Below are 14,618 nucleotides of genomic sequence, written 5' to 3'. Positions count from 1 at the left end.
GGCCATTCTGTCTGCTTTTTGTGGCTCTTTTGAGTTGGAACTTTTTAGCAAACTCTTCTATGTCCATTATTTCTTGAAAATTTTTATAATATCTGTCATTAATTCCTTCTCAGGAATATATTGTATGACATCAAACAGTAGAATGTGGGTTCTTTCTCTGGTTTTAAACCAAGTTTTAAGATTTTGGGGTTAGTTTCTACCTTTTTCAAATCTTCTTTGTTTGCTACTTCCAGTAGCACCCCATTTTCTCTCTTTCCTCATACTGCTTATTCTCAGCTCCTTTAGGTGGGTTTCAGTTGAGTCACAACAGCTTCTCTGACTGCCTCTGTTAGCCAGAGAGTTTTTACCTTCCCTGTAATTAGAATCAATCCATACTAATACCCAGTTATCAATATTGTAAACAGAATAACATGAAGCCTGAGTCATGTAACTATTGGGTACCTATTGCGAGTTGAAAGAATAAAGAGAATATTTCCATTGTAGCTAGGCGAAGTTTGTATCCCAAGGAACGTGAAAACCTCTTGCTCTAACTAGTTTCTCTCCCCCCATATCGGATGAGAAGTAAGATAAAACTTCCCTGAAGACCATCATGGCATCCACAGCATATGTCGAACATGGGATACGATGAGTCAGAGAGAACGTTATCTAGGGTTACATCTAGAATTGCATCAATTAATCTACCATGAAAGAATGCAGTGGGTCAGGCCCTCTTCGCCAACCGCGATACCCAAAAGATTTTAAGACCGGGGTAACAGAACAGAAGTCGTGGGAGGTTGGGAAGAAGGGAAGCAAGCGTGAGAAAGTAGGTGGGCGTCATTTGATTTATTAATGTTTCCAACATCACGGTGCCCAAATAAGTTAATCAGAGACAGAGTGATTTTTTTGGAAGCATGAGTCATCCCTGGACCATTTTGGGCAAGAAACTCATGACTTCCAGTTGCCAATGAAAGAGTTTTGCTCTAGAAGACAAAGGAGAGTGCAGAATATAAAAAGGGTCCAAAATGAGCCCAAAGGGGTGTCTCCGTCGCCACTGCTGAAGGCTCTACTGGTTCCGGTCAACATCGGTCCTATGTTCCTCGGACGATCTTCACCACCATCAACATAGTTGCTGTCGGTTCACCGCCGTCTAGTGGATCCCTGCGGTCATCAATGCTGGTCGCCGTCGCTGCTGCAGTCACCATCGGCTGCTCACCCAAGCCTCTTCAGTAGCTGCCTGAACCATCCGGTCTGGCTGAAGAGACAGAATTGTGATGGCCAGAGAAAACCACAGTCCACTCCACTATAGAAGGAAGCCTTGTAACAGACTCCAGGACAAACCAACTTAACCTGGTAAGCAAACCATTCTTACGTGTGAATGAAAATGTGTGACACAGCCAAATTCACATTAAACTCAATGCTTCCTTTCTTATTCTCTTTTGTATGTGGAAATTAGAATTAATTCAATAAGGTGTATCATAGTTTATGTTCTAGTATTGTTTAGAGGATGTTAGAAGTAAGGGACAGGATTTGCTTAGAAAGATAGAATGTACAATTGCATGAAATTGAGAAACCAATGAATTTTGTAACTCTAACTATGTCCTACTGTTAGCATATTGTTGCACCTAGAATTGATGCACACTTTACTCATTGTACTATTATTGTGTGAAAGCAGATTGTATACATGACCCTTTTTTGTTTATAATAAATGTTGTTAAGTGTTATTTGCATGTCACATTCTCTCTGTCGGCATCTTAAACCACGCCAGGGTAAACAAATAAAGAAAATGGATTTTTCGGATGGAAAGATGCTAAACGATCTTTCCATTAAAAACGCAACGCAATCTGCTGCTGCAGAGATCCAGGGCCCTTAAAACCCGATTTCCGAGGGCTCAGATTATTGTCCTAACTGATTGCATAATTGAAGCAGGATAGATATCATAGGTGTACCCCAAAGAAAGAGGGGAGTCACACTAGTCTTGTAGTCACTGTCTGGTTTTGCTTTTAATATTATTATATTTGTTTCTTTAGTCCTGGGTATTTCCTTAGGTTTGTTAAGTTGCTTTGGTTGGGTATTTTCTGTTTACTTGCCCTTGCTACCTGGGCATAACTTAGGGTGTTCATTTCTTTGTAGTTATTCCTTTCCTCAGTTACATTGTCTTTCCTAGATCTCAGAACTCTATTTTCTGTGTTGAGTTCTAATACCCTTTGCTCTAAGGCTGTCCAACAGTTTATAATCTGCAGTCTAACTGCAGATGTTATTCTGCTAGTCTGGTTATGGAGGAAGTCCTCTAAGTGCAATTTCAACTCTTTTATTTGCTTAATTGGATCTGCCAATTCATTCATTGCTTGAAACCTTTTTTCCTCTTCCGTCTTATTATCAGTTTTTTCATTGTTTTCCTTTGTTTATTCTCTTTGTTCTCAGCTTGGTTCCTCACTTTTTTGGCCCTTTTCATACTCAAGAGCACATGCATCTAAGCCTTTATTATTGGTTTCATTGCCATATTTGGGAGTCCTTTCGCTTAAAATTCTTATTTCTAAGTCAGGATTTGTCTCTATGTCTAAATCGTTATTTCCAGATTTTTGTCTTTTATCCTCAGTATTTTGTTCTTGACCAGTCGTTTTGTCCATTTTCATTTGTTCCTTATATTGGAGAAAATAATTTAATGTTTCTAATTCCAACGTACACCTATTTAAACTGGAATATCATGATTTCCCAGTTTTGGCGGGAAAACCTCTATAAACAAACAAAACTAACTCAAGTTCTGAGAATACGTTATAACTATCGTTATAATCAAGATTCTCCATTCAAAATATGTCTAAAGTAGCTAGTTTTACTTGTAATATACTCAAAACTCTTGTTTTGAGTATATTACAAGTATACTATTGGAGGCTTGAAGTGGTGAAACCCATGTTTAGTCTCTAGAGCAAAGTTTCCGGCATCCCCCCCCCCATACTTTACTTTCAACCCATGCACGGTACTAAGTACTATAGGTTTTGATACCTTTCGTGTTTGGGGTTTCCATAAAAAAAAAAAAAAAAAAAAACTACAGTGCAATCGCTACTGCTAGCGATCGTGCTGCACGAAAATACTTTCAAAGGCACAAAAATTGGTGAAAACTATAGTAAGCAAAACTCTTACTTGGAATATATCACTTACCTCCATTTGCATGTACCTTAAAATCCAAAAAATCCATGGTAAAATCCTAGCATTGATCCAAAACCAAACGAAGTTATCCTACGATCCCCGTCCGCCGTCAACAATCAAGTGCAGCTCCATGTAGACACATCCATTCACTACCGCGACTGCAGCAACACTCTCACAAGGACTCCACGGCGAGTCATTTGAAAATGTCCATATTTCTGGCACCTAAAACACCATTAAGGATTGAACATATGGAGACACTGTGGGCAGTGATGTAGCCAGCTTTAATCTAATTAGGAGACATTGGTGAGCCAAAAGTCAGGATTATGTTTCTAGTTCGAACTAGTTTCCCATCCTTATGCGCATTAATTCTAACGGCAATCATTCCCTATGGTTTTAGTTCAAAGCAGATTTCCTCCTCGGTAACCTTAAGAAGGTCCCACTCTGAAATGACACCTCTTGACAAGTTGAGTGTTCTATGTGGTGTCACATTTATCGGTATTCCTCCGAATGATGTTGCCCGAAGTAGCTGTTCAGAATGCCTATCATTTTTTGTTTCAATTAAGAGGTCTCCAGAACGGAGTCTCAACTGATTTAGGGGAACCTGATAACCCCTCTAAACCTTTCTGTTTAAAAAAGGGCGACATTGTCCCAATAGGTTTTTTACTGGTAGAGTGGTTAATTAAAAACCTAGGGATAGGCCCTGATGGTACTTTAGTTCACTGTCTCTTTGCAGCAATAGCACTTTGTCTTTCCGTCTGTATTTGCAGATAGGGATTGGGTTAGGGCCCCTGAAGAAATAAGTTTATCAGGATTCATATTAGTTTTTTTTTATGGTTCGGTGTCCAGGCTCCCTACCCACCACGGAACCCAAAGGGATGCCCACTACCTGGCAAGAAATAAATGCACTCGGGAGTGGAATGCCAGGGCTACCCAGACACCACACTCGCACTGTTGCCAGCCTGAATCCTGTCCCTCGGACCATGAGGGCATGGCATTGACACGGTTGACCCTTGCAGGCGAATTCACTAGCTGATTGATGCTAGCTGGGCCAACCAGGATCATTCGTCTTGTTGAAGCAGTGGCCAAAGTGGTGTGTTGAAGCTGGGCCCCTCAACCACCAGGATCCCCCTTTACAAATTTCCACAGGTTGCAGTACACAGAAAACATGCCAGATTCCACTGATGTTAGCCTGGAACCTAGGCGTGGGCACTGAGTCCCAGTGATGCTAATCTGGATGGCCAGCAGCATCACTGGGAGGTTCCCTCACCACATACAAGTGTGTTAAGGTGTGTGTTAAAAAGAAACCGTAAACATAATCCAATGTACAGAAACAATTTCTAATCAGTGTGTACGAACATAACTTTCTGATTTACTGCTCTCGGGCTGTATTTTCCAACCTTCAACTTCTGAAGTCCTCTTTTTCTGAATGAGCTGAAGCCTGTAATTGTTCTGTAATCCCCTTAATAAAAATAGTAAGCTTAGTTTACTTCTTTGATTGAGATTATATTTTGTTTTTAATTCACTATGCTAAACAACCCTTCAAGACATTTTTGTTGGGGGGGGGGGGGCAGTCCATCAGTTAGGAACCAGGTGACAGCCAAGGAGTTTAGGGGAGGGGGAAACGAAGGTATCCATTTGATTGGGAGGAAGGATTAACACAGATGTAATGATCACATAACTTGGTATACCCTCAAACAAAAAACAAACACTGGATGGATGGATGTTTGTAGAGCCAATCAGTGATGTTCACACTGAAATTGAGAAAGTATCATGCAAATCCAGAGGCTTTTAACATAACTTAACTCTCATTGTGAGTGTCTTCTATTTTACAAAATATAAAATTTTGAATGAAATTTTTTTACAATGAAATGATTTGTGAATCCCCCCCCTTATCCCCTTAAAATCCCCTTACAACAAAGAAGTTTGTTGTATTACATTATTTTATTGTATTACATTAAAAAGCACCAATGGTTGCAATCAGAAGTTTATTCCCATTCAGTGTCTTTTTTTGGAAAAATTTGCAGCAAGAATGTTTTGATCTGATGTGATGATTTTGATTTGATTTTATGTGATAATTATGTATGATGTTTTGTACTGGTAAGATATCTTTATCATCTTGCTAATACAAAACATCATGCCAACTTTCCCAATTTCAGAAGCAATGCTTCTCTTCCACTAAATAATTATAGTCGAATACCTGTCTGGATTAACATATACAAACTGCAGCAGCCTTTCTCTACTTATCACAGTATTTATAGATGTATAGGACCAGAACAGGAGCTTAAACAACCAACTTCATTCTCTTTTTGATGTCCTAACTTCCCAAACTCTTAAGATTTTTTTTTTCTGCCAATTGTCCCCAGAATCAAAGCACTGGCATCCACCTGTTTCTCCCCAGTGACAGCACCACCTGAAACCATACAATTTACATCTAATCACATAGAAGCTATTCATGTTAGCAGCAACTCTTTATCCACCATGTCAGATTCTATCATTGTCTACTAGCCTCTCAAGTTATTTTCACAGGTCACTTTGACTGATAAGTGCTCTGTGATGCTTTAAATGTAAAGTTTCAAAACCAATAGACAGGAAGAGGTAACCCAATGTGGCTTCCAAGACAAGAAATCTAAAGTAAAACCTTCAGAATTTTTCATGTGTGGAAACATAAAAATATTGTCCATGCTAAGAAAATTCATCACTTGGATAAATAAATAAACAAACACTCTTTATTGTCTGATGAGAGAAAATGAACAATATTGTTGTACAAAATGGCCAAGAGGCTGAAGGAGGGGTAAAAGAAAAAAAGAGGAAGGAAAAATTAACACAGTTCTAGCAAACATAATTTGGAACACTCTCAGATACAAATGAAGCACACTAGATTGATGTTTGTAGGGCCAATCAGTGAAATGTTCACATTGAAAAAGAGTAAATATCATGCATAAAACTTAAGATTTTCAACATTCCATGACTCTCAGTTATCTCTTCTATTTTATAAAATATTGAAATCTCAGTTCTTTCAATACATGGTATAGCTAAATTTTTGAACTTAAAACATAGTAAAATAAACTTCTCCAGTACATTTAGGACTCATTTAGAACTTTTTAGTGAACTAATTACAGAGATGATACTTTTACAGTAATAGTAAATAACACAAAACAAAACTGGAGGAAATTTCACTTCAAGATACTTGGGATATTTTTTTTTTATTTACCTGTTGCGTTTTACCACATTCACATTTCCTTTTGACAGTTACAACACATGAAGGACATGGTCCAGGATGGCAAAGCAGAGTGCATCGATGTGGACACTGCTGAAGAGCACTTTTACGAGAGCAAACCTTGCCACAACTATGCGGAGTATCAAAACGACTGAACTCTGGATTTCTGACTTTTCCACAAAAACAGTAATAGTTATATGGAACACCATTTGTTATATTTTGGCATGCAGGACAACGCCACCCAATATCTGAAAATAATAATAAGATATTGTAAATATATGAAATTTGTAATAAAGTCTATTTTAATGAGATTAATTAGATGCACAATTTAATTATGTAATGCAATACATTCAGAGGCATACTGAATTTGAGAAACAGTATCAAAACCACATTAGTATAAAACCTCATGGCATACAAACTGCCTAAAAACTGTTAAAGGCTGCAAGGTATTAACATGTAGAATCTTGACGAACCGTATAATGTGTCCTACTTAAAACAGGTTGATTCCAATATTAAAAACATGGCAACTCATAATCCTGCTCTGGGAGATTTACCACATAAGTCTTCTGTGACAGCAAAGTAGTTTCGTTTAGTTTCTTATAGTGGTTTCACCATCTGCTGCTCATTTGACAAAGTCTGGGTTCGATTCTCATCTATGACTGGAGGATTCTATAAAGTCTTCTTGAATCAAGGCTATACTTTCAGCCCACACAACCTGCAAATCAGCCCATAAACACACACTTCTATCGAAATATTAAACATTGTGTAATATATCAGTAGAAGAGCATAACATAATACACAATGTGTATATAGCCTAAGTCATTATTTGCCTAAGATCCAACAAAAACCACCACCTCATGGAATGTACTCAGAAATAAACAATAAATTATTTCAATTGTTAAAAACTGCAATTAAAAGATTATGGAAAGACCTAAATATCTGCATGCTGCTCTTCAAAAAAATATTTTGGAGAGTAGTTTGCAGTCATTAAAAAAAATTAAAGAACAAAGAAAAAAACAGACAGCAAAAATGTCTGATCTCTTCAGGGTAAAGCCAAAGTGATCACCAAAACTTGGGGCAGTTAGATGATGATCATTTGAAACAGATTAAACCAATAAAATGACCAGCCCAACAGCATAATGAACATGCCTGAAAGACAAATAAACTGTTAAATAACCACATAAGCCAAAGCAAAATGGAATTACTGCATAGAGGCAGAGCAGTATACTCCTATTATAATACTCCTGCTTATAGTGCCCTCCCACTTTTAATGCTCTTTCTTCTGGTTTGCATGGCAATCCCATGAAATGCCATAAACTTTTTTAAAAATTTATAGCACTCCCATTTAAAAAACACTTTCCCAATTATACTTTTTTTTTAAGGAATAAACCCACATATATCCTGCCCTTCTATTCATTTTTGGTTTTTACAAAAGGACAATAGAGACTAAATACTAGAAATCATTTATTATGCATTTTGTTTACTTCACAGAAAATGTTTCCTGTGTAGCAGTATCTAAAAATGCTAAGCCCCTCCTGTGCTCTTTAAGAACTAATCTAAACCAAGGTTTCAGCCCCCCCCCCTACAGTTACAGACCTAATGATATGGTAGTTTTATCACTGCTGAGAGAGAGAGAGAGAGAGAGAGAGAGAGAGAGAGAGAGAGAGAGAGAGAGAGAGAGAGAGAGAGAGAGACTGTCCAAAAATATGTTTTAAGTGTGACGAAACTTGCATTTCATTAGGCCTCTATGCAATACCCTATAACAGTTTGCATGGAGGTTTGGTTTTTTTTTTCCCCACGTAAATCTACTAAACAAATCCCTGAGCAAGAGTTGCAAATTCAGGGGGTTCTTAAGTTAAACTACTCTCATTTAGAGGATTGTTTTCAGCTCCATTTATGCCTTTTGGGATAGTGGTTATCTTCCCAAAATGTAGTTGACCAGTAGATTTCTTCAACTTTTTAACATAGACTACTAAAATAATTGCCATTATAATTGTAGTACAGGTAACCCTCATATAACATGGTTATTAGGTTCCTGCAAAATGTCGTGTTGTGCGACATCATGTTATACGGGACTAAGAAAAGTACAAGAAGGGGGGGAGGGTGTTAGGTTCCAAAAGCTAACAAAAATACACCATGCTAGATTTTGTGTATCTTCAGCTATCTTTAAAAAATCAGTAATCTAGGTTTGTTTGCTTTTGCTTGATAAATCCGTGAATTTCATCGTATGGAACTAAGCATTTTTGAAGTACCTTTTGAACTCTGAGCTCCTTTCATTCAAAAATCTGCAATCAAAAAATAAGATTCTAATTGCTCAGCTAACTTTATGCCTTCTCCTATGTTTTTTAGTGTAAAATTTGGAAGTTTAGAATTTTCATCTGCAATATCATCATCTGAATTGATTTGATATTATCTCCAATGCCATTTGCACCAAATCCGCTACAATAGCTTCTTTTTCTACCAGTAATTCTTGAACGTAATCATATCTTTTTTTATTTTTTTAGGAGAATCGGCGACTAAGGCCATATTACTCTGTGTATATTGTCTATAAATTTGTGTGCCCTGAGGTTGATTTTCTGTTTTGCTGGTCGAAAAACCCAAGTTTCCGGTAGAAAAAAACAATGCTACCCTCGCCCAAGCAACTCGGCCAAGTTGTGAAAAAGACCCATAAAAATTCCTTCCTTCATCGATGGGATTTGAACTCGGGTATTTTCCAGCCAGTGTGGGGAGGAGGGCGATTCTAGCAACTGTACTACCCACGAGGGCTTCAGTAGTCATATCATCAAAACCTTCCCCTCCTACCAATGTAGCAAGTTCGACGATTGCACCGATTCTGTTTTCTACCCGTTCGATCATATTTCCTGAAGGAACTGACTCTGGCCATACATTTTTCTGCACGCATTTAACGTCGACGGTTTTACTTCTTTAAGCAATAAAGCTATGATTCTGATACAGTCCACAATTGAGAAATGTTTCCGAGCCTCCATTACTTCAATAGATTCGGAATCGTTTTTTTCCAAAATCCATTGTAACGATTTTCTGATGGAATGAGTTTTAAAGGTAGATATAATGCCTTGATCTAAGGGTTGAATGAAACAAGTTGTATTAACCTGGTACAACTGTGGTGGTAGGAACATAACTTCAATGTTTGGATAGCCTGGTGGGCTATCCAATAGAAATAAAACTTTGAAATCTAGATTTTTCCACAAGTTCAATAGCACAGAACGTAACACAGAGATTTCCCAACAAAATAAAGTACAGGGATTTCTCAATAATTTTTGTTTTGACTAGCAAGTCAACAGCGGGGATTCAAAAAAGAGTGGAAGTGTTGAAAAATTACAACCAACATAATAGCCGGGTTTCCCCGGCACAAAAGCTCAAAAATACCCAGTTATGCGAGGTTTACCAAAATTCTCTAACTGTGTTAGAGCGAAACCATGTTATATAAGTACAATGTAGTGCAAGGATTGCTGCAATTTATCAATCATGTTAGAGTAAAACCGTGTTGTAGAAGTACTGTGTTATACGGGGGATTGCCTGTAATAATAAATAAGTTTCATGGTCCATAAGTTTAGAAATGCTTTTTTGGAAAGCCACAAATTTCTTTCACTTTCATCCCTCTCCTTTTCAGTTGATATCTTTTTTTGGCCATTTATTTTTATTTTATTTTTTCTTGAAACCCTACCTTATTTGATTTTCCAGGGCATTCACGCAAGCACACACACCATGTAGATTTTAAGACTGAATAAAAAATTTTCCTGTTTGAAGAAAGTACTGAAATTTTCAAAATGTTAGAATTTGGGATTATTTATCTATTCCTAAAATAAAGAATTTTTTTTCCAACCTATGCATTAATATATTAATATTAATAGTAAATATATCCAATACATTACCAGTAAAGCCTTGCAAACTACTACTGAACACATCTACAGTTTGGTGTTAAAATTAATTCTTAGAGACCTGTCCATCTCTCTGATACAAAAGATCCCTTTCCTTTCTTTCCAATAGCTGATTGCAAACTTCTGACATCCTCTGTTCACAAAGGCCTAGGTATTTATTTTGATAATAAAATGCTCTTCCATACTCACCTAGCTCAACTTGAGATCTCCTCCATAAAAAGTATTTGGATGTCGAGACATAATATGGTTCATATCAGCAGCCTCGATATTCTACTCCAATGTGCCTCTAGCTTCCCATTTTCTTCAATGACTTATGGCTTCAAAACATAAGTCAAAATCTCTGTCAAGTACCAACTCCTAAAATGAATCAACCTAAAATTTGATTATTTCCATACAGACTTACCTCAACTTTTGCTGCTTATCTCTCAGAAATATTCAACTAGGTGGTAGATGACTCTCATCAACCAGTGCAATACAACCACTTTGCTTATTGGAGGCTTGAAGTGGTAGAACCCATGTTTAGTCCCCGGGGCTAAGTTCCGGTCAACCCTTCCCCATCTCTTCCATCATGCAGTATAATTGATATCTTTTGAAGTTATGATGAACACCATGGCAGAATCCAACTTCCTTACATTTTGAGGGTACGGCTCTAAAACGGTGTTCGCAGGCCAGCCACTAGTTAGTACACCGCACCGAACCTATTGGTAACTCTCTAGGAGGCTTCCGGATCAGCTAGTGTATAATCTTGCTACCTCTACTCTGCCAGATAATGACTGGAGGGAGTCCGAGTAGTGTGTATGCAGGCGGCATTGTCGAGATCACGTTATGTCAAGAAGTATGTTCCTACCATGTGTATGCCATATCCAAAAATTTCATTACTTCATACAGCATTTCCCCTCCCACCCTCAACTTTTTCTAACTATTGAATACACCATGAATAGTCAAACTAATAGAACAAAATTATCTGCGAAAAGATCTAAACCTGTGAAACATTTCCTAGTTCATTTCGCAAATACAGTAAACCCCCGCTATTCGCGGTACCTGTATTCGCGGTTTCGCAGTCGCTGATTTAATATAAAATGAAACCTAAAAAATGTGAATTTTAAAGCGCCGTGAACATTTTCCGCCATAAAAAAACATGGGCGTGGCTAAAATTATCTTTCCCAGTCAAAACAGCACTCAGTGGGTGGGGGGAGAGGGGTGACAAAATCCCAGCATGGATGTTTCTCACTAATCCTTGTTCAGTATATGTTATACCCTTGTCATGGAAGGTTTCGTCGTTTGCTTTTAATTTATATGCTTATAAATTGAATAAATTTATCAATTTATAAATTGATATGCTTACAAAAGTGATAAATTTACCGTTTTGCAGTGTAAAACAGACTTTTTAGAGTGTGTTAACGGAAGAAAGTGACTTTATTGTGGACAAGTTCTTTCTAACCTGTAGAAAAATATGGCTAAGAATAACAAGGCAAATGTGAAAAGATCAAAGAAGGTGATGACATTAGCGAATAAAATTGAGTTATTAGACAAAATTTCTAATGGTGAAACTGGTGGCAAAACATTATAAAATCAATGAGTCAACAGTACGATCAATCTAGAAATCGGAAGAAAAAAATCTGCCATAGTGTCCGTGAAAACGCGCTAATTGCTTCAAAAATTTGCTCTGTAACTCATGATGTTAATTAGAAAAAATGGAAAAGGCTTTAAATCTGTGGATAGAAGGCCGAACTCAAAATAAAATTCCGTTAAGTTCACTCATCATTCGTGAAAAGGCAAAACTCCTTTATCAACACTTTAGCGAAACTGATGTAGTACTGGTGGGATAAGTTTTTTTAGCTAGCAAAGGCGCTGGATTGAAAGATTTGTTTGAAATTTCTAATAAATATTACATTTAATATTAAATTGTTTCTTATTTTCATTTCGATGCCATATGCTTGCATTTCACTATGTACATAGTCATATTATGAAGATTCATATAATACATACATAGACAAAATTTTAGACTAGTTTTTCTTATATATTTCATGCTTTGGAACGGAACTCCTTTATTACTATGAGAGCCATCACTCAGTATTCGTGTTTTCGGTATTCGGTGCATTTCTCAGGAACGCAACCCCCGCGAATAGCGGGGGTTTACTGTATATGTGGTCTCAGTTCTAATCTCAATGATGTCCATTTCCACTTACGGTCTGTCAAACCCCATGTACTTTTTCTGACAGAATCTCAGTTATCGGTTAATTCAACCACTGCTCATCTAAGTTGCCCAAATTATTTGCTGTATGATTCCTTTCATCCAAAAGGTGGAATTTTGCATATGTCCGTTCCGATAAACCCTGCCAGAGACTTGGTAATTTGGAATCTCCTCTTTTTGATCTTCTCTGGCTTAAAATCTCTCTACCTTATTCTGTCCAATTCATCTGTTGTCTTTATCGTTCTCCCAACTCCACTAATCACGTGGAGCTCTCTGACTTCCTCTTTTTGCAACTTGACTTTCTCCATTCCAACTTTCCTAACAGCACGGTAATTTTCCTTGGTGATTTTAATGTTCACACAACCCCAACTGGCTTCCGTTTTCTAGTCACACAGACCTGGCTGGTCGAGATGCTGAGGCTTTTGCAATTACTAATGACCTTGCACAGATTGTTCGTTTATCTACCAGAATACCGGACAATTCTAACCATACAGCCAATACACTTGATTTTTCCCTCACAAACAACCCTTCTAAGTACATGGTAGAAGTGAGTGGTCCTTTAGGCACCTCAGATCACAACTTGATTGTCTCTTCTCCAATGGAACCTTTATCTCATGGCTATTCCCAACCTCGTGTTGTTTGGCATTACAAGAATGCAAAATGGAGTGACCTGCATGATTTCTTTTCTTCTTTTCCTTGGTCGGATTACTGTTTCAAAACTTCTGATGTCAATGTTTGCTAAGATTGTGTCATTAAAATTATTTTTGTAGGAATGGAATCCTTTATTTCCCCACTCCACTTTAAAAGCTCATCCTTTATATAAACCTTGGTTTTCCAATAAATGTGCTAAGGCTATTCAAGAGAAGAATGTTGCATATCGTAATTGGCTTGTTTCTAATTCTTCAGTTTCATTTTCTGCCTACACCAAAGCTTATAACAATTGTTATTGCTGTTGTTATTTGGTTTTTAGCAGCATTAGCAACTAAGGCCATATTGATCCGGGGATATGCGGTGGTCATTCCCTGGCAAATTTCCCGGTTCACACTCTAGTTTGGACTGATTAATAACTGCTTTACAATTGTTACAGGGTGCCTCCATGGGCAGGAGCAGCAGTGTGTAGCACATGCTTCTTGATTAGGCTATGGTTCGAGCCCGTGACCACCAAATATGGAGGATGCGGAAACCGGCTAAGAATAGAAAACTTGCTTCTTGCCCTAATGGTAGCCGAGCATTCTGGTCTCTTGCCAAAGCTATTGGCTGCAACTTTTGCCCATCTCTCTCTCCCACCTCTCTCAAAACCAGATGGTTCTATTGTCACTTCAGCCAAGTATAAAGCTGACCTGCTAGCATCCGACTTTTCTTCCAACTCATGTATTAATGACCTTGGTAAAACACCTCCCACCATTCTCAACACGCTCCATTCAATGCCTCCTGCGGTCTTCCATCAAAAGGATGTCAGAAGGATTTTGACGAATCTTGATGCTAAGAAAGCTCCAAGTACTGATAGTATTTCTCCACTTGTTCTCAAAACCTGTGCTCCTGAACTTACTCCTGTCCTTTGCCCCCCTTTTTCACTTATTCCAAAGGTGTTTTTCAGTCTGCTTGGAAATTTGCTCATATCCAGCCAGTTCCTAAAAAGGGTGACAAATCCCTCCCATCCAATTACCATCCCACTGCAATTACTTCTACTCTTTCTAAAGTAATGGAGAAATCAATTAACTGCCAACTCTTTAAACTATCTAGAAACCTCTGTCTGTTCAACGATCACCAGTATGGATTTTGTCAGTGTCGATCCACTGGTTATATTCTGGCTTATGTTACCCATTTATGGACAAATTCAATGGAAAAGTTTGGTGAAACTCTTGATATCTCTAAGGCTTTTGATCGTGTTTGGCATAAAAGTCTCCTAAATAAGCTTCTATCTTATGGCTTGCTAACTCTTTTTTGTAACTGGTTATCCAGTTTTCTCTCTAACCATTCACTAATGCTGGATTGCCCCAAGGTTCAGTTCTTTCCTCCACTCTTTTCCTCTTGTATATTAATAACCTTCTTCCATTGACCAGAAATCCTATCCATAGTTTTGCTGATGATAGCACATTGCATTTCACTTTCTAGTTTGAGAAACCTTGCCCTGCTTAATCAGCTTCAACTTCTTGAATATCTGCTGCCATTTCCTTAAATGTCG

At 37.8% G+C, this 14,618-nt stretch overlaps 1 protein-coding gene across 3 annotated transcripts in view; it reads right to left on the bottom strand.

Annotated features, from left to right (window-relative positions):
• LOC150090631 (transcriptional repressor NF-X1-like) overlaps nucleotides 1-14,618 on the bottom strand; it is a 164,314-nt gene that overhangs the window by 110,912 nt on the left and 38,784 nt on the right. For all 3 annotated transcript variants that reach the window (XM_090371845.1, XM_090371861.1, XM_090371854.1), the window contains exon 4: nucleotides 6,335-6,588. In XM_090371845.1, coding sequence (XP_090227971.1) covers nucleotides 6,335-6,588 — 254 coding nt within the window. The remainder of the gene's footprint in view (nucleotides 1-6,334; nucleotides 6,589-14,618) is intronic.

Source organism: Mastigoproctus giganteus, chromosome 1 (assembly GCF_048544385.1).
Source record: "Mastigoproctus giganteus isolate SK-2022 chromosome 1, ASM4854438v1, whole genome shotgun sequence".
Classification (NCBI taxonomy): Eukaryota; Metazoa; Arthropoda; class Arachnida; order Uropygi; family Thelyphonidae; genus Mastigoproctus; species Mastigoproctus giganteus.
Note: the sequence above shows the minus strand (reverse complement) of the source record. Positions and strands in the feature narration are given on the sequence as shown.